The sequence below is a fragment of the Anas acuta genome, chromosome 13, assembly GCF_963932015.1.
Source record: "Anas acuta chromosome 13, bAnaAcu1.1, whole genome shotgun sequence".
Lineage (NCBI taxonomy): Eukaryota > Metazoa > Chordata > Aves > Anseriformes > Anatidae > Anas > Anas acuta.
In genome coordinates this window covers 8,721,762-8,742,824 of record NC_088991.1, presented here as the reverse complement: position 1 = coordinate 8,742,824, position 21,063 = coordinate 8,721,762, and the positions used below count along the sequence as shown (strand labels likewise).

Below are 21,063 nucleotides of genomic sequence, written 5' to 3'. Positions count from 1 at the left end.
GAACCAGGTGTTAATGAGAGAGGGCAAAAGGCTCTTTGCTGCTTCATATGGTAGATCCTGACATTGGTAGTCTCTCTCCTTTCATAAGCAGAACTCCCACAGGCTTCAAAAGGAGATCTGCACATGTAGGCAGAGAAGAACATTGGAGTCAAGATCCACCCATGCAGATCTGAAGATAATTTTCATTAGCTATGAAGTCAGTCAAACACAGAGGCATAAAAAGTTTTGACAGTCATCTCAACTTGGCTGGGAGTTTCTGATGTGAAGAGCAAGGAGGTCTATAGCCTAGAAAACTGAAAGTGCTGGAAAACCTAGTTACCAAGAGAGTAATTCCCTTCTTTATGTAGCGTTTCACATTTGAATGCTAAGTACCCATTAGAGAAAAAAGAAAAAGAAAAAAAAAAAAAAACACCTTATTCAACTAAGGATCTCAGTTGCAACCACTTCCAAAATATGATCTGAAATTGCCTCTAACCTGTGGGGCTGAACTGTAAGCTGACTGCAGTGCTCTACAGAAGCTGGGTCTGACCATGACATTACAGCCACTTCGCCACTGGTGATAATGTGTTTTGTTTTGTTTCTGATGGGGAGCAATAACACGGAATTAAGAAAGATCCTCATTAGAGGCAGCACGTCTGTATCCCATCCCTCATGCTGTGGAACACTCATTCCAGTAGGGGACTCCACTTGACCAACAGAACCCAGCAGCAAGTCACTAATACATAATTAACATGTAACAGTGATTAATTAGCAGCATCTGACCAATAACCAGGACATTCAGCTGCATTTGCCTGTCTCACAACACAAGAACATTTGCAACTCGCAGGCAGCTATTAATTCAAAATGTACCCTATTTCCCCCAGCAAGTGCAGAGCACAGGCCAAAGGGGGGATTCCAATCTGTTGCACAGCACAGTATGCAGCAACAACATTTCCATACACTCCAGCGTGCACAGCATGCCTGAAATTAGACCTAAATCCTTCCTTTGCAAACAGCAAGCCGTAAACATTCGAGTAGAGTGTTACAGAGAACACCCAAATACACGGCCATCTCCGTTTCTGAAGGATTCCTATTCTGCTTTGTAGACAGTGATGTTGCGTTTAGACCTCTGTACATCTATACACTAGGAACAGTACCATGAGCTATGACTGACTGATGTATGGCTGGTTAAGGACCAAGATTTTAAATCCATTGCTTAATTGCTCCTGTACATTAACTTATTAACAGAGGCCTGTTTATTAACTCTGCTTTGTGCCAAGTGCTTACGATGGCTACTCTGGGGTCCCCAGAGGGAATCTCTCCATACATGTACCACAGGTACCGATTCCTGCTGATGCAGCATCATGCTGTTCTTCCAGCTGTTCTGGTGCCATCCAGAGAAATAGGGTCAACCCTGGCATCTAATTTGTTTCTTGATGCTTGGCTTGCATCCTCCTTCCCTCTAGAGAGGGCACTGTTCACAGGAGCACTTTATTTTTATTGCTTCCAGTAGAAGCAGTATCTTGGTTTAAGAAACATTCGTTCTCCCATTGCCTCTGCTGCTTCTGCATTTGTCTCAACCAATTTCACAACAAAACTAACTCACACACTTGTAATAGCAAAGCTTTTTCACTGCTCTACCTCACCCATGTCCAAAACAATGTTAGGCCTCAACTCAGCAGCGGACAGAAGGCACCTGCTCGCTAGGTGGACTGCAGCTCAGCTCAGTGCCTTGTGCAATTTCTCAGCAGTGTCCTTGCTCTGAGCATGTGGATACCAGTCCTGATTCACCGCCTGTCAGAGACAATTCTGTTTCATGTTTCCCTAAAACACTACTACATTTTGATTAAGGAAGGTCAAGGATAGCTTTTCCTTTCCAATATAAAGAAAAAGACTTGAGGAAAAAAATACTCATCAGCTACCACCAGGACTTTTATCTCCACTTGAAAAATTAAATTGCCTGAAGTGATGGGAGGCATAGGGAACAGGATGTACAAGAATGTTTTCATGCAAATAAGTTCCTAAAATTACAGCGTGAAGATAAATTTAAGTCCCCAGATGAGTATTTTCACAGGTGTTCTAGCAGAAGAACAAAACACAACGCTCAGGCAGCCAAGTCTAAGACAATACCAATTTGCCAGAGCAATTTTAAATGTATATTGTATTACTGACCTAGCATACCAGATACTCAGATTAATCCTTAACACTTCAATACATCCAAAAAAATAACTTTTCCAATATTTGATTTTCCTTTGAAGGAAAGAATGTCAGGGATATAATTAGCTCTAGCTGCAGACTCCAAATCTTTGCCTGGCACCATTGTCAATAAAACACATCTTCAACCAGTGTGAAATTGGTATAGCTACATCGAGCCTGCTACACACAGCTGCAGTATTTCACCCAGCTGAGGATCTCAGTATACATGCATAAGTGAGGGAAAGATATGTTTTCATCAGGATTAATAATGCTGCAGAACACAGAACATCTCGGGCCGAGTAAAACAAATGACAAGTTCATAAGAAATATATTCTTCTAATTGAGTTTAAGGCACTAAATAACTGATGTCTTCTAACAGAATCAGATTCATGGAGGGTATCTCTACATTAATTAGGAGTAAGACTGTCACATGGATTTTAATGAAATAAAGTTATGTCTATGGCTTCTCCAGGATATTAAAGTCAATTTATCTGAGAAAGACAAGTAATGGCTGGCTTTTTCTTTTCACACGAATTAGAGGAACAGTTCATTGAGGAAGGCAGCAGGAGTTAGCAGTCAGAACAAGCTCCTATCTGCTAAGGTACAGATTCTGGAATTCTGAAAGCCTTGGTCACCAAAATGGAATTAAAGAAATCCAGCAGGCTGATAGAACACGGAACAAATTACTGACATCACACTAGAGCAGAGCGTACCTCGTGGCAGTGCGCAAGACGTGCAGGTAGGACTTAGCTTAGATGTAACATTCACCAAAAATATTTTTCTGAGCTTCAAGCTCCCAAACATGCTGACCTTAATTCATTTGGCCACATGGAAACATACTTACCAGCATAATCTTGGGCAACTACTGCTCCACATCTTGCATTGCCAGACAACACTAAAAACTTACAGCTAAATGAAAGGCTTTTATCCACCTTAGTGCAAATCAAGACTGCCAAACCCCACGTAGCATTTAAGAAAGCAAATATCCAAGTTTCCACCACTGGAGATGAGAAATTACAGGAAATGACAACCCTTAAGTATGCTGAACAGTTCAACAACTAGATGTCAGCAAGCTACAACAGCTAAAGGTTTCCATTTATTTTCACCTGTGGGGCCTCTTTGGACTGATCCTCACTACAAACCACAGAGGAGCATACAGGTGTTACCTCAACCCCTGGGTCTTATTCAGTGTTTCAGTGACAAAGGCACTCATTGCATTCACATGAACTCAAAATTCAGACTCCCTCCTATAAGGCGGAATCTCCGATAATTCTTTTCAAAATAAACGCTTTAAATTTTTGAATGAAACAAGAAATTCGCCTTTTAGTCCAGGATGATGACAGCAGGCATCTCAGTTTCTCACTGCTATCAAATGTCTCCTTGATTACTCCAGCTCCAAGTCTCTTAGGTAAAGTTGATAGTATCTTACTGACACATTTTCTGCACAGCCTTTCAAGTACAATTTTTTCTCTTTTCCCACCTTTCACAGCCGTTTCAGCACAGATAACATTTCTTTTTCAGTCACTAGAGCACGGAAGAACATGATGTTTCACAGAATGGACTCCATACCCTGTGTGTTCTTTGCAGATGTGTTTTCAAACAAGCACACAACACGAATGCAAAAGTAATTTCAATGACTACTTCAGTGTAGTAAGGGCTGAAACAAGACAAAAGCATTAGCCAGTGTTTTTATACAAACAGGATTTTAATTCAGTCTTTGTTCTCTGTACAACAGAAAGGCTTTATTAAAAAAAAAAAAAAAGTTGCTGAACCCTAGTGCTTAAGGAAACCAAGAAGTTTTTTGAAAAGATGACCATGTAAAGTATTGTTATAAATGTTATAATCCTGGTTGGGATCAATCTCTACCACATACAACTCTCCTGCATGGACATCCTCAAAGTCAGCACTGAAATTGTTAGGATTAAATTGAACCCATACAGTATACCTGTAGTCAATTGTACGCATGGAATAGCCCATGATTCTGATGTCCTTCAGCTCTGGTCTGTCAGAGTTCCACTGAGGAGTGTCTGAAGGCCGGGGATATTGGCTGAATGCAACAGGTTCTTCAGTGTGACACCTGTTATTGTCTTCACAACCATCCTCCGTCTCCACCTTCTCTTCAGAGGAGTTAAAATAATGGACAATGCTTGCCCCCTCTGTGCACAGTGCAACATGAAATGAAGTCTTTGGGCATGCAGGAGGAACTTGCAAGCCAGCTAGTTCAGCAAGCGTCGAAAAGAGAGACACAAGCTCAACCACTTTTTTGCTTTGTCCTAGAAGAAGCATCAGAATACCAATAATGAAACATGATGATTTGTCAGACACCGGTGGAACACTTTAGGAACTTATTCTGACAATTAAATTGGTGTTTACTGTAAGTGCTTTGTACTGGGTTTGTGGGGTAACATAAGGCAATTAAGGTGTGTCAGTTTGCTCTGAGGATACTAGGCTATGAATTTGACATATTTTAATGAGAAGAGACTTTTGTGCTTATATTTCTCAAATGTGCAAACTCTTCAAGACAATGATCTTCATCACTGAGAAAGAACTCCTCAGAAAGACAAAGCGCATTCCAGCATCAAACATTTAACCTAACTCCCTCCATCAAAACAGTTTCCAATGCCACCATTTTAAGCAGATGCTACACAGAGAATGTTGACTTACCACTGTTGGAAAGATGGCTATTAAAGGTAGGTCAAATATCCTTTTGGGCATCTACACTACACAACAACAATGTGCCTGTGGACTGACACAGACACCTAGTGTTACCACTGAGCACTAAGGCATAGCTAACCAAAGTAAAACTTTGAGTCTAAACACAGAACATGCCCTTCACCATCTTGGTTCCCCATACAAGTTGCCTGTATGTGAAATATCGTTGCATCACCACTTCTTTAAATACATCCACCGCAAGCAAATAAAAGAACTGGAAACTTACCTTGAGGCACCAAGCCTAAATTACGGCTAAAGGGGTCAAGGTAGGGAAAGATCCTCCTTTGTTGGCTAGCAGCAGCAGATGTCATTCCTGGTACATAAAACATCAGTGGCACACGGGTAGCAACATCAAAATTGCTGTATTTTGCCCATTCACCATGTTCTCCAAGGGACCATCCTAGATGACACAGAGTATAATTTAGAGCAGATGCCAGCTTGTAATTTAGTAGTCATTTCTTTTTCACCATAAACTGACTCTAGCTGTTGAGGCCTCTAGTCTTATCAAGGTTATATTAACATGCAAGTAACAAATCTGTATTTAAACATAACAAGATTTCTCTCTAATGTGAAAACTATTTCAACAGCCATATAAATATTGCAACTTAATGCTCTCATATCAAGGAAATAATTAAACCCATCTCTATTTCCCCTTCCCTAACTAAGAATTATGAAATCTGCATTAAAACAGCATAAAAGAGGAGCTGTGGCATGTCAATTTTTTGAATCACTTGGCTAGCTATAGTACTGAAAACACTGTTTACAGTAACCATAGGAAGGAAAAAGAAATTCAGTCTACAAACGAAAGCCCAAGTCAGAGCGGCAATTCAGGAGGAACATCTGGAGTTTCTCCAGTACCTGAAGTATTAATTCTTTTACTCTACAACTTGCAAGTGCACACTTGCTCACAAAAGTCAATCCAAATTATATGTATATTTTAAACTGTTTTGGTTAAGCCATATTGTGTTTTAAGCCAGCTAAACCACCTCAATTAAGGAGACCAGACAGTTATCTTAATGAATACTAGATATTGAAACAAACAATTAAATGCTTGAGGTATTTGTCCCACTGTTCAAATTCAAACAGTTTGCTGGTTTTTTTTCATGCATGTGTTTTTTGTTTTGTGGGTTTTTTTGTTGTTGTTTTGTTTTAAAACCACCAGGATCTGGAATGTGCAGGACCCCAATTATTCAAGGGGAAATCAAATTGCTACCAGCTTAGATGTTCTACATGCAGCAATGACAAGTGCAAGAAAACACACTTCAGCAGCTAATGAGAAAGCTTGTCACCCACTGTACCAGATGGCCCTTTACAAATTGCAAAGGGGGAGAACGGGTGGCAATCCTTTAACAGCACTCTTCCCAGCAGGAATCACTCCTTGGGGTAGGAGGTGGGAATACAGAAAGCTCAACCCAGTGTCCTGGCATACAGCCTTATAACTCGCTGATCACTATTACTCATCAGAAACTCAATTTGATTAAAGACAGAGGTGCCTGCAGTGGAACAAAACTGCAGTCACAGAGGCCTGTGTCAGTCCATTAGCTAGGGACAGACCAGCCAGATATACAAGGTACAGCAGCGCCACTCTACATTATATAAACGTGCGCTTGATTCATATGCTAGCTCTGAGTTGCACAATTAAAAAGTTAATAGCAGTGAGCTAAAGGAAGATTTAAATGCTTACCATGATCAGCAGTAAAAACTACCATTGTACTACTTGAGAGTCCTACATCATCCAAAGCATTCAGGAGCCGGCCAACTTGCATATCCAGGTAAGAAACTGCTGCGTAATAGCTCTGACGAATCTGACGCTGCAAGTTAAGAAAACAGGAGAGAAGAAAAAAAGCGCTCCTCCATTCCACCCCACACAAATAGAAGAACTAGTGAGTGGCGTTATAAGCATTGTTGAATTAAAGGATTTGACTTGTAAAGCCTGTTTCTCAAGTGGGCACAGGGGCAGTTAGAAAGCATTAACTATTTCCTAGAAGCTTTTTCAGGCAAGATGTTGCAAACCAATCAGATCTGTTCTCCTCAAGGTCCAGTGAGAGCTTATGTTCACTTATGCACTTTGAAGGCAAAGAGAATCTTACAAAAGATGTACTAAAGGGAGGCTTGAAACAGAAGCAGATCCAGCTGATGAAAACAAACATACATTCTCTTATATACAAACACTCATCCATCAGCAGCAAGAGCAGAAAACAGAAAGAACCAGGAGCACACACTAATATCACTGATTGGTAGTTGACCTCTTCCCTCCTGACCCCAGTCACAGAGAAGGTTTTCCTTAAAAACCTAAACGTGGCAGCATGCAAAAGAGAGCATTCAGCTTTTGGAAGCTCACAGTTGCTGAATACTTCAGAACATCTAAGAGCAGCCTCCTGCTCCCTTGCATTTGAGTAAGTTATTGACAGCTTACCTGGAAGTCATCTGGAAGTGGTCCATAAGGGAAACTAACATTTAATGCTTTCACATCATCCCTCTGTCTGATATCCATCCAGGGGTTGTATGCCACGGAAGGTAGTTTCTTAGGCACCCAGGGATCTGGGGCTAATGTGATGTTTTCCAAAGGGTACAACTTCAGAAATTCCTTTGCAATGCAAACACACATAAAAGATTATTCTCAGTTCTAAGGCCTCCTGTAAAATTGCATCGTAAAGCAGCAACTGTTTCTCCTTGCATGACCCTTCTGTAATATTCTTATAGTTTATAAGGCTTCACCTGCCCCAAAGTATAAAAGGTAGCAATGCTATGTTAATTAGCTCTAACTCCTGAAAAATTCTGAGTTAGTAAGTGGTATTGTACCTAAAAAAAATAAATAAAAAAAGCCTCCTGTCTCAAAGCCACCCTGAAATAAAAAGCCCAACATTGCTTCCTCTGAAATAAATAGAAGTTTCGATACCGACTCAAATGGAGAGAACAAGATCTTGTAAGACCTCATTATGTCACACTCCATCAAGCTAAACAGTATCTCCTTGCAATAGCTGTCACACTACTATGGTGGTAGGAGCCTGACTTTTGGCTGACTGGTCACAACTCCCTCATTAAACATTTTGAAATTCAACACAGACAACTGCTAAAATTACACTGAGCCAATGCTGTTTTTCACCTTGCTTCCCAGAAACAGTAACAATAAAGCATTCATGAAACAGCTCTGAAAAGAAAAAAAGCACTTGTCTAAATTCCTTTCCCCACAGTCTTCAGGTTCCTCACCTGCGGGTACCTCAATGGGATATGTGGTTTGTGGTAACCGACAGCCAGGAAGAATTTTTGCTTCTGGGTTTTCATAACTTTCAGTAAGCGTATGGCCTCTTCAGTGGTTTGAATATCAGGCAGAGTACCACCAGGCATTTCTGTCACATTGACTGGGCACACCAAGTTTGCATAAAGTCTTCCATCTTTTCCCCTGCAAGTCTTTAAAAAAAGAATTAGTCAAGTAATTTCTGTAGAAGCAAAGAAGTAATCCTCTGTTCCGTAGCTATCAAACCAATTCATTTCTCAGTCCTTCTATCAGCAAAAGGTTCTGCAGATTGGATACAAAATGGAATTTCAAAATTTCTACGAACACTGGAAGCACCAAGTACATTGATGACTGAGACAGAAAGTTTCAGAGGTTGAAGAATGCACTTAATACATAGCAACTTCCATGTCTAAGGAAAAGCAGAATCCTCTCTAAAGCTGGCCAGAAGATGAGAAGTAGTCACACAGGAAAACACACAGCTTCTATAATGAATAGCATCTCTGACCTACTGGCAAGAAGGTAGAACATGGTTATGCTATACACATGCAGTTTTGCTCCTTCTGATCCCAAGAGCTCATAGAAAGCTGCCTGGAATCTACTACTACTTCATTAATTTCTGAGCAAGTGCCAGCAATGGCTGATGTGCAGTCAGCAAGGAAAGATAAATTAGACTGCATGGCTGCCAAGAAAAGGTGGCCTCAGCAGGGTGCTTGGGAGAGTTGTTAATGAACATAAAGCAAAGTATGTCATGGATGCCAACAGTGTTGTTAAAATCAGTATTTCTCAGCAGCAAATGCAAGAACAAATATCACCAAGACTGCCTGTAGCCTCATGGCTGGACCTCCAAGCCTTGCAATGTATAGCCTCCAACATGGGATGTTAGTATAGCACTTGCATAAATGCAAAACAGATTCTTTTAGGCAATGCTAAAGAGTAACAAACATTCCAGAAAATTGAATCAGACAGTTTCAGATCATTTAAAGATTATTTTAATTATGAATTCCACTCCCCATCTCAGCTCTTTATTGAATTGATTTAAATTCACCAAGCCCATGACAACATTTTGTCACTGAACAGCACAAGATTAGTATGAAAGCTGACAATAGCACTTCTCAGATAAAAGATTTCATGACCTAGACACAAATTAAAATCACTTGCAAGCACCTTTATATTGCAGAACCATATTTCTAAATTCTGATTTCTAAATACTTAAGAATGGGCACCTGAGTTAACATGACACACCTAACTGAAGCATAGGTCTTCTCTTGTAAGTCCGGGCAACAGTATCAAACTGGACTAGTTGTTTTTCTGCAGTGTTACAACCACTAAAACAGAGTGTAGGCTTGCGCTCCAGAAGGAGAACTTGGTTGTACCCAAAAACCATTCTTTGTTAGCATCCCACAAAGTACCCTTACCTTATCATTTTCATATTTTTCAGTAGAAGGATGAAAGGGTGGAATGGACCAGCTATATGGATAGTCATCATGGTAATTGGATGAAACCCCTGAAAAGGGTAAAGAGTGAAGACATAAGAAATGCTCTAGTAGTTAACTAAATCAGGAAAAGCTCAAACAAATTTGTTTTCAGTTTTGGTTTGTGGGGTTTGTTTTTTTTGTTTTTTTTGGATTCTGCATTCTAAATGTAGAAATACTCGAAGTGGTCTTTGACAACTCAGAAAGCAATGAAAATATCCAAGAAATAAAAGTCAAAAAGTCTAAGGCAATTTTCCCTGAAATACATTATTATTGGGGAAAGAGACTCAAGCTTCTCAAAGAATCTTACTTTAGGAAAGAAAAAAAAAAAAAAAACGAAAAAAAAGCAGGATTAATAATATGTATATCCCTAATCATATCAACTGAATGGCTATATATCCATACAAGTGTAGTTCTCTAATAAAGAATTACTAGAAAGAGCATCACGTTAAGTATTTTTTTTTTTTTAACTCAGTTGTGTTATTGCTTTTTAATTAGCGAACCAACTGCCTATTTAACTGGGAGTATCAGACATATATTCTAAGCCTCCCAGTCCAGACAGCCGATGGTGAAACATGAAATGTATACATGCAGAACCACGACAATGTTCAGTCGTTTCATCTTTAGCAGTTACCTAATTTCCAGACATGTTCTGAGAATTGCAAACATTTGTTCCCAGAATCCCTAAACAATACATGAAAATATTTATTAGATAATGCTCATCTAATAAATCTTGAGCCATTACAGATGAATGTAAGATTAAGATTCAAAGACAACCTATATAATTCAGTCTGCCCCATAATAACAATTCAAGTCATCCACATAGACAGGAATCACATAGCTCATACTTATATGTGAAGTCTGTTTATGGGAATATATAAAAAGTATTTTAAGCAGAGGAAAATTCAAACCGTACCAGGATGAAAAACTTTCCCTACAGACATGGTCATGTAGCCATTCTCCTTGAAATACTGGGGCATTGTGGAATAGTTTCCTGCATGTACTCTCCAGTAGGAGTAGAAATCATACAGTCGGGTAGTATCAGGCCTGCGTCCAGTAAGAAATGACACTCTACTTGGAGCGCACACAGCTTGCTGAGGAGAGAGACATCCAAAAAGAGAATCAGAACATAAAGCAAAACACAATATATCGCCAGCAACCTACAAACTTAGACAAGGCTGGGCAAAACATCCAAAAGCTCAGAACCGCAGCGAAATGTTTTGTATTACTTCAAGCTGGGATGAACAGCATCCTTATTAAGAATATAAATTCCCAACTGTAAAATAATTATCATGAATGGCGAAAAAAAATAATTTTAATTTAGTAAAGCAGCATTTTTAAAGCAGCATTTTACTGTTAATAGTGAAAGTGTTTGAGTGATATAATGCTCCTCCAAGGTGCTAAAGAAATACAAGCATTCAAGTGACCTGGTTTTGTTTCTCACCTTAGTAAAGATAAGTCCATACATTACAGTTCAACCTAACCATCTGTTGTCCACTAGAACTACTTAATTTCTTTTTTTTTCCCCCCACCAAAGATCTGCCTAACAGACAATGCCTAACACCTACTATAATAACACTAGTGTGTATTTCACAGAGATAAAACATTTTTGACTATCTCACCTGTGCATACGCATTGTTGAACACAACGCTTCGAGAAGCAAGTTGATCAATGTTTGGTGATTTTACAAGTTTATCTCCATAGCAACCCAAAACAGGACGTAGGTCATCCACAACTATAAACAGGACATTCATGCCATCTAAGAGAAAACAGAATTAGGCCATATTAGCTTAAAAAGTACATAAAAGCTAGTGCATGCAGACTTAACGCCTCCTGGAAGTTTTCTGTATCAAATTTTAAACATGAAGTGGACTTGAGAAAAATCATGGAATCTTTTAATTAAATTATCTAATGGCTTTGTAAGGATAAATACTGGGATTTATAAGGTAAATACTGGGATTCATTCCTTCAACATGTAGGAACTCAGAGGTTCCCTTCTTGTTCGGCCCATGCAGAACTATGGTATTTCTCACTTCCCTTTTAATTTCACCGCTTCCTCCCACTGCATGTTTGCTCTTCGGCTACCTTCAGCTTTGTACAGAAAAAGCGGTGAAAGTCTTTTATGGTTCTACCTACTTCTGAACTTTACTCTGGTGCCCCCAGCAGCCCGCAGCCCTCCAGCGGCGCCCTGCCCCCGGGGGCCACCCTTCACCCGGGACCTCCGCGCCGCCTGCCCGGGCCGGGGGCTCTCAGCCCGGCCGCCCTCCCTGCCCCCGGGGCCCGCCGCACCTGGGCGCCCCGCAGCCTCCACAGCGAGCACGCAGCCGGCGGCCAGCAGGCAGAGGCACAGCCCCAGTCCCAGCCCAGTCGCCGCCATGTCGCGGGGCCGGGCCGGCGGCCTCCGCCCCGGGGCGGGCTCCCTGTGAGGCGCCGGGGCTGTGGTGGAAGCGGCTCCGGAGCCGGGTCCGCCCCGCACGGTGGCGCCGTCGCCCCGCGCAGCTCCGGGCTTGGGGCTGTAGGTGGAGGGCGGAGCGGGGCCATGGGGTTTTTAAGGGGAGCGGGACGGCACTAGGGTCTTTAATGGGAGTGGGAGCCTCCAGGGGTGTGGAGGAGGCTCGCTGGGTGAGGTATGTGGCTGGTGTAGGCTTTCAGGAGGCTAGGTTATGAAGCAAGGGACTTTTTTTTTTTTTTTTTTTGTCATTTTTTAGTACTATTTAGTCTTTCGAGGAGTCTTCAGGCACTTGCTATTATAGTACTGTAGGAAGGGGAGTGCTGAACACTCTCCTGATAATATTGCTCCCACCCTAAGCAGGTAACAGCCCTGAGGAACGGGGAGGTCGGGTGCATAGGGCTCAGTACCTGGGGAAGCTCTGAGTCACATTTAACTCTGCTCCTATCTTTTAATTGCTTCCACAACTGGTGAACTTTTCCTAATGTGTGGTGTTTCTGGAATTGCTTTGAGGTATATCGGGGTCAGGTTTAGGTAGGGTGTTGGTGAGAATGCATGCTCTGTGCAGCGGGTGCTGTACAAGCCCCTAACAGGCCCTCGGGTAGGGCTTGCTGCTGGTGAGGTGGGAGGCAGCTGGGCTGGCTCCGCTGTTACCTCTGCTGGGGCTGCTGCTGCTGTGACTTCTGGCAGGCAGAGCCTTGCTTTTAGGACGTCTGACCTCTTTTCTCCAGCCTGACTCTTCTGGTGGTCTAGAGGGGTAGAAGAGGAGGCCAATAAGGTTGTGATCAATTTTTGAACAACGCTTCAAAGACCAGTACTGGCTTTAGCAGACAGGAGGATGTGTATTGTTCTTTCTTCACAACGTTAAAAGCTTCAGCAAGAGTTAACTTCATAGAAAGCGCTTCAATTCTTCCTTGTGGAAGAAGGAATACAGGTACTGCTGGTATTCCTGTACAACATAACCTCACAGTTACTGATACAAGATGCTTCCCAGTCTGCAACCATAAAATTATCCAAAACCAAAATGGTATAATAGGACAGCTCAGAAATATGATTTTAAGAGTTAAAAGACCACAATTATGTATTCTTAAACACCTAACAAGCAGGTGAAGTGCTGAAAAATATACCAGTATTGAAAACAGGTGTCAAGCTTTCACTCATTTGCATCTGAATACTACTGTGGTGATGTGACCCATGCTGGCAGGTGTGTTTTCTTTTTTCACAAGTGTCAGGTGCTCCTTTGACTACAAATGGCAGGTCAACTCTGAAACATACTGGCAAATATCCACATCTTTAGGGTTGTAGTATGGAAACTAAAACCAAGGGAAAAGCCTTACTTACAAAAAAGTAATGCGAAAAAAATCATTTAATCTATAATGGAATCTATAACTTTATTCTTTCTGTGCTCTGGAACTGTATTGGTGGCTCTTAATTATTAAAATGAAAACATTGGCAGCATGGATTCTGAGACAAATGCCCAGATTCAAACTAAATCAATAGTTAAGTGTAAAGTTCAGAGATAGCAGAGCCTGCCTCATTGGGTGGATAGGTCTTTCTGTGCTGTTGCAGGTGTGCAAATGGTGATATCTCTGGAACTTCCAAGTTACCTGCACTAAGAGAAATAGCTATAAAAGCAGCCCTACTGGCCGGGCTTTCCCATATATGTTTTTTTCTACCTCAAAATGTTTTCTGCAAGGAATATGAAGACTTGAAAGGTTTGTCAGGGATTTATGCATAGCCTGCAGACTGCTCAGAGCCAGGCAGTAGATGTAGTGGGTGTAATTAATTCACAACAGGTCCAATGCACAACAAGAAGAAAGCACACACCAAACTGTATCTGGAGACTTTGAAGCAGAATTACAGGAACTTTCCAATAAAACCAGTACCGAATTCATGAATATTCCCTAAATGTGTGGCTTCTTTCACTGGAGTGGGTATCAGTGTGTAAAATAGGGTTGTCCTGTGGCTCTGAGCTGGTTCTGTACTTAACAGAACTATGAAACTGAATTCCATATACAAACTTCTGTAACACAACCTATGCTGTTAAAATATTCAGGAATAACTTGGAAGAGAGCAGACTTTCTGAAAAACTAAGAACAAGGAAGTGTAAACCAATTAGGAAAAACATACAATTAATGAGTTCAATGTTTTCAGATGTTTGCAAATAGTATTGAATGCCTTCTAGTTTCCTATAACTAGCTTGCTCTGCCAACCCCTTAGGAAAATGGGATAGTGAACACAGCCTGTGTTTTTCTGCTCTATAAGCACAGCTGAAGCTTGTAATATGCTGTGTGTGGGCTCACCATAACCCTGACCATCTCAGCAAGGAACATCAGCTACAATGGTCTGACACACTTTTTGTATGGTCACTTTTCCATGTCTGAAGTGAGTCACGCAGATCTGCTCACCTGCCACTCTCTCCCCCTAGCCCTAGGTAAGTGATCTCCCCTGCTCTCACCCTCAAGCTTTCCCGAGCACAAGTATTATCAGAACTGTCTCTAATGCACTACTTAGACTGACTTCAGTGTACTGGGCAATGGGTGAGGCTGTTACCACCACCAGAAGCCATAAATCAAAGCCACACCTCAGTCGTGGTTTCTCCCATTTCCTGCTTGGCCCATAATTGTGGCGAGTTAGATGCTCCCAGCTCTGATGTGCTGGCCAGGAAAGGGATGGTGGATTGAGGAAGTAGAGTTATTCCTGACCCCTCCCTGCAGCCATTTCAGGAAGTGTGCCTACTGTTTAATCCAGGGAATCCTCAAAGAGATCGCACTGTCCCGAGTGCTTAGTGTGGGCAAGGCAAGCACACTGTGGCATCGCTCTTGAGAAATAACTTTTATGCATATAAGCATTGACAGGCAATTTCTCAAATAATACGAGTACAACAAAGAGATAAGGCCTGCGAACAGGAAAGCCTGCTTAAACAAGGTGTCATGGAAAGCTACTGAAGCCTTTAATGCATATCTTTGGCAAGGACTGATCTATTACTTAAACATTTATAAACCCTGCTACTTCATTTGCTCTTCTGGATTAATAGTTGTTGCAAATTTTAGGAGGTGTTTTGAGTTATATTCTCAGTGTAGCTACAAAATAGTTACAAAAACCTGACCTCTGTCTATTGCTAATAGTGAAATCGAACAGCCCCTTGTTACAGCTGCCTCAAAGGGAAGTGAATAAGCTCATCAGTATTCTGGTGTTGCTAGCAGGGAGGTCACCTTCTCTGTCAAGCAACTCTGTTTCAAACACTGAAACCTTGCAATTAGCAATTTATGACAAGGATACCAAAGCACACAACTACTTCTCTCTAACTTAAGGTGATGTTTTGTATAGTGTAATTCTACTTACAAAGCATGAAAGGTGATTCCTGTGCAGATGAGGATCCTGCCTCCCATGTATGCACAAACATGGATGCAAAGCTGTATCAGGAGGGTGGAGGTACAGGGGAGGATGGGAAGGGATGTGTAATTAGGCAGAGGAAGGCGGAACTAAAAAATGCTTGAGATTATGATAAAGTCTTTTGGAAATGAGCAAGGACTTGCTAGTCTAGTTCTTTAATGACACTTGTTATTTATGCCTGATAAAACACAACAGTAGTAAGGCCAATGAAGACATAGAAATTGCAATAGCTGACAATATATTTTGACAAAAACAGATTCTTCCTTTATCTCCCTTCTTCACAGTTCATCTTAGGAAACAGATCTGTGAGGTAGAAGTTTCAGAGCTACAAAAATCTTATATCTGACAGCTACTGCAGACATTTCTTGCAGTGGTCTAAATTTACTGCGCACACAGTAGCAGACTGGCTCTGTTACTACCTCAGTAGTTTCCAAATTCTGATTCAGGAGACCATACACAGTGATCTGTAGCTCCCCTGAAGTAATACTGTTTCATGCCCTAAAAAATTAATCTACCTCTCCAGAAGCATCGCAGCAACATGCCAGCTATGGCCCCAGTACACAGCAAGCCCTGCAGAAGGCTTTCTGGTCCACCAGAATAAAAATGCTTGAGAACCTTGTTTCCCCAACAGTAACTCGCCCAATTCAGTACCTAACTGGTCAAGAAACAATCAACAGGGTGCTCACAAACTGGCACTATCCTTAGTACAGCTGCAGGATCAAATAGATTGTGCTGGGTTACTAAAAGAATGAAGTATGCGTGTCATTCTGTTGGTTAGCCAAAACCCAAGGATTATTTTTGTCTAACCTGACAAAAGAGATAAGTAGGTCCTTGTCAAAGAATACAGTGCAGCAAATTGCTGGTTAGTGTTTGTATCTCTGTAAAAGCCGTGTGGATATTGACGTTTAGCCTGATCCTTTCCTTTGAGTACCCTGCAGGAGGAGTTTATATTATATCCAATTACTGATAAGATAAAGCCTGATTTATAATTGTCCTGCATCACTGGGTAAAGTAGATGTTGCACGGTGTTACTACACCACGGTGCTAGTATTTTAAACCCACACACTCTATTGCTGCAAATTAGTACAGGGCTGCAAGGCATGCTGAACTGAACTCACCTCTTATACACAATGCTAAGATTATTTGTGCTATCTGGCTTCTGAAAGAACCACAAGGAGTCATGGACAGAAATCTCATTTGAAGCCAGCGTTATCTGGATGTGCAAATGCTTGAGATTCTTGGAACACCTGACCTGTCTCAGTACTGAAGTTCTTAATCTGAAAAATGCTTTGGGTAAAATTACTAGGTGCCTTTTCCTTAAAAAGGAGGCATGGAAACAGTTGGAAGCTTAGTCTTGCATGCAGAACTCCCACCAATTTTCCTAGGCATGATGTGGTAGGGACAATCAGTTCTTTCACCTTACAGACCTTGTCCTTTATGGTGAAAGGTTCAACTCCTAGAGAGATCTCCTTATTTAAAACACAAATCTTTAGTAAAGACAGGAGCTTTTAGTTTTCATAATAGATGAGAAGTCAGTCTTTACCTAGACCTGTTAATTCATGTGAAAAGCTCAAATTGCTCTCCCTTCATAACATGTAGGGCTGATCAAGCAGAGATGCAACCTGCAGTGTCCCCCTCTAACTGAAGTTCCTCTGTCAGAGCTCTGACATCTGACAAACACATCAGGTCATTTATAAAAGCATAAGCAAGTTGTTTAGTTTTTCTTACAGGAAAGAGGGAATTTACTAAATATAAACATACCAAAAGAACATTTCCTTTTGACAGAATGTAAAGACTTGAAATAATGTTCTGAATTGTAGTGAATCAAAATATTCTGCTCTATAAATAAAAGATTTAGCTACTGATGACGTGCCTTTTAAAAAATGTTGAAGTTGACAAAATCACAGACAACTTAGAGAAAACAACCAAAATTTTACTGCAGTTGCTAAACTTACTAGATAGAAAACTTAATGTTAAACACCTCTATATGTTTGTGATAAGAACACAAATTACAAAGTTAAATTATTTTGTTTTGGACTGAGGCGGTGCTATTAGTCACACAGTAAACATTAGAGCAAAACCAGGGGGAATTTATATCAAATATTCTGTCCATATCATCAGTCTTATCTTAATGCATTAAAATGAAATGCAGTATTTAAAGGTATATCAGAGAAAGCTGTATTCTTATTATATAAACCACTGAATGTATTTTTCCCAATGGTAAATTTATACAATTTGCTATTCAAAAATACTGCAAATTAAATGTTCTTTGCTCTTTATATAAGAACACTTCTGTTACAAATACACTTTTGTAATGGTAAACAAAAAAAAATGTGCTGCTTTGCCATTAAAAAAAAAATCCTTTTATTAATTCTAGTCATAGAATAAAGTACTGCAGGGCCACAAGTCTGCACTTTGGTTAGCTGCGTTTAGAATTTGGATGACTATTACTTTTGGCAATTAAACGAGAACAAAGTGTGAGCTGAAAGAAAATATGAAAATCAGCAGTGTGCTAACTTGAATAGACAAAGTTCAATGCTGATCTAAAAAAACAAAACTCTCCAAGGGATACGACAGGAATATCAATGAATAAGTCACGTAGTGACACTATTCAAGGAGCTGTTAAAATCAGTAAAAATTAATTCTCACCAGTTCTGGATTTATTTACATTTAATAAAGAAATCTTATCTAAATTCCTGGATGAATATATAATGCTTTAACTAAAGAAATCTAAAGCCAGGTCAGATTGATTTGTGTTCTCCAGTTAATACAAAACAGACCTCACCTTGACTCTATTTGAGTCAATAAGGATGCCACCAGTACTGGTTTTTGTAAGAGCCATATTGGGCTGCCACTTCAATTCCCACAGAGCATAAGCACAAAGCTGCTTCAGGGGTATTTTCTTGGTCACTGTGTGCTGAAATCTCCAATGCTGTAGCAACCCTACTAATCATTTGGGTATGGTGGTTATGCCAAAAATTAGAAATTCAGTTTTGGTTTTTAAGAATATAGCATTATATACATTTTTGTTCTGATCCACCATCAAAGCCTAAAAGAATTAAGAAGGCCTGGAAGGCAAGCACTGACTCTGATGAAATCACCACTACTAGGAGATTGATGGGTTTTATTTTAGAGAAATAATCCAATACCCACTTTTCCAGCTTTACTTCAGCAGCTCCTAAACACAGTGGAAGGGAAAGGAGTGGCAGAAAGCTCAGGCAGTGAGCAGTAATTTGTCAGCTGTGGCAAAGCAGGAGAAAGACCGCATAAGCAAAGGGGTGTGGAGCATAAATACTTTAAATGAACTTCCTCTCGACAGGAAGACAAGTACCGAATGAAACCGGCAGAACGGATTAAAATTAAAGTGTAGAGTATAATTACAGTAGATGCGTTTTTTGCAGGTGATGTTAAAACACTGCATCAAATCTTGTTTTGGCCAAATAGCTGCACAATACGTTTTCTAGCATCCTGCTGGCACAATAGCTTAAAAATTAATAGTTTTTTGTTGTATGATTTGCTTTGAATAACAATCTTAGTTAACATTAATACAAACAGTAACTAGCTAACGTGACACTATAGGTAATAGTTTCAGGCTGGAGGATACTGATTTTAGGGGCACAATACCCAATAAATGCAAATAAAATGATTTAAAACGTTTGTCCTTAAACTAATTTGCCAAATAAACCACAAAACAATATTCTCACAAAAATTACTTAAATCCTGATTGAAACTGAAGGCCCTAATTTCAAAACTAGGCAGCTGCGTGTTGTGCCAATGACAATCACATCTGTGTAGATAATAGATCATTACTGGTTTTAACTGTCCAAAATTACAGGCTGGTCTAAGGATTCTCTAATAGGTTGAGTGATATGTTCTTTGCCAATTATCAGTCAATCTCTATTCTTTGAGTAAATGTTAACAGTAAGGCCTACAGTAACATCAACAGAATTTCAAGTTGGGATTTTCAAGCCCAGAGATTAGTTTTTTGTAAACAATTTACTGTTCTGTCATAGAGTGGGAGTAATGATCCTGGAAACAGTTCACGGCTATGCTGTCATCCACCTAAGTGAATTATTACTGAGCTGCTACCCTTCCTTTAAACGTTACTGTATTCCAATAATCTAACAGTGACACTTCGAGACATCCGTAAAGCAAACAGGACACATGAATTATCATGTGTGTTAGAAAGGTGTCAAGGCTGACTGTCAACAGAAAAGCAAGCTTGACAAATTAGAAAGCTGATTCAGGTTGGTTTTTTTTTGTTTTTTTTTTTTTTTTTTCCTTCACTTAACTTCATTCAGCCAAGGACAGGGAACCTCCTGGTTTATGGTTTTTATACAGAATGACTACGAGTAGGTAGCTTATGGAAGCAGTAATGGCACTGACTATGAAACAGACACTACATGATGTCTTTTTTGAACTAATTTGATGTACTAGGCATGTGGAATGAAAATGAAATGTCTGTTTCGTCTCCAACATAAATCACAGGGGATTCAATTCCTAGTATACAAGCCCCAACCAGCAGCAGACAGGAAGTCTTAACAAAAGAAAAAAAGTAGACAACATGCTGCTTTTTATCCCCTCTCCATATTAGCCTCCCACTCCTCTAAATGAACATAAAATGTAAATTCAAGAGAAATCTTTTAAGTCTTCAAGTTCAGACAACACTTAGGCTTTGCTTTGCTGCCCAACTCTCCTCAACATCCTCCAAACTACAGCATCCAGCCCTGGCAATCAAGAAACCCAAAACTACTGAAAGACCTAAGAAAGCCCCTAAAGATCCCCATTGACAGGTTACTTTTACTTCAAGCCAAAAAATTAACTTTCTTCAGTTAATGTCCTCTGTGGAGGACTGAAGTAAGATACGGAGATTTGCTCTAAAATTTCCCACATTTTACTGACTTTTACAGCTAGGTAACCAATCTGCCCTAGAAGCAGAAAGCAGCAGGGCTGGTGTTTGTATGCAGACAGGTAACGTGTGGATCTGTGGCAGCTATTTTATTTTTGACTAGTGATGGTGCTGGAAACTATTTGACTGCTTTCCAGCAAAAACAGCAAAACCACCACTACACGTACTCTACCAAAAAGGATGATTGGGTATAAAAACACCTTTATATTGGTGAATACAGTCTTTATTAAAAATAAATATAAAAAAATACAGCTGACTTGAATAGCTAAAAGTTTCATTAGCTCAATAGTTTTGTTGCATGGCTGACACAGCACTGGCATTATTACTGTTATGTTACAATGCCCAGTGAATGTATATTGACAAAAATATATATTTACAAATAGCACGTATGTGTCATTTTTCATTGCAATCACACTTGGTCGTGACAGATTTTGGCCTTATATTTTAACTTAAGCCTGCTGATAGAGGGGCCTGTCAGAGCCTTTAGTCTTTCTGCTTCATACTAATCTGTAAAACACAGCCCATTGTATCAATCAATATCAGAGCCTTACTGTAAGCATAAATAAGAGCTTGTAGCATTCTTTAGAAATGTTGACATAATGAAGAATTTAATAATTTCACAGTTCAATATCACCCAAAAGTTTGTGTGTTTCCTGCATAGTTACTTTAAGCAGAGGGATACAACATGAAGTGATTCTTCTTCATCCCACAG

The 21,063-nt window shown here is 40.2% G+C and overlaps 1 protein-coding gene across 1 annotated transcript; it reads right to left on the bottom strand.

Moving 5' to 3' along the window:
* Positions 1–3,859: 3,859 nt before the first annotated feature.
* Positions 3,860–12,076, bottom strand: IDS (iduronate 2-sulfatase). The gene is made up of 9 exons (XM_068697378.1): positions 11,887–12,076; positions 11,220–11,356; positions 10,514–10,691; positions 9,541–9,629; positions 8,098–8,298; positions 7,304–7,474; positions 6,572–6,698; positions 5,114–5,287; positions 3,860–4,448 (listed from the first exon to the last, which is right to left on the bottom strand). The coding sequence occupies exons 1-9, from the start codon at positions 11,972–11,974 to the stop codon at positions 3,949–3,951; spliced, it is 1,665 nt and encodes a 554-aa protein (XP_068553479.1). The 5' UTR covers positions 11,975–12,076; the 3' UTR covers positions 3,860–3,948.
* Between the last annotated feature and the right edge of the window lie 8,987 nt (positions 12,077–21,063).

Excerpts from the sequence above, each read along its gene's own strand:
- IDS (XM_068697378.1), bottom strand. The coding sequence starts at position 11,974 with ATGGCGGCGACTGGGCTGGGACTGGGGCTGTGCCTCTGCCTGCTGGCC. Across the intron at positions 10,692-11,219 it reads TCAACAATGCGTATGCACAG|CAAGCTGTGTGCGCTCCAAG; the intron begins GTGAGATAGTCA and ends CTCTCTCCTCAG. Across the intron at positions 9,630-10,513 it reads AGGGAAAGTTTTTCATCCTG|GGGTTTCATCCAATTACCAT; the intron begins GTACGGTTTGAA and ends TACCCTTTTCAG.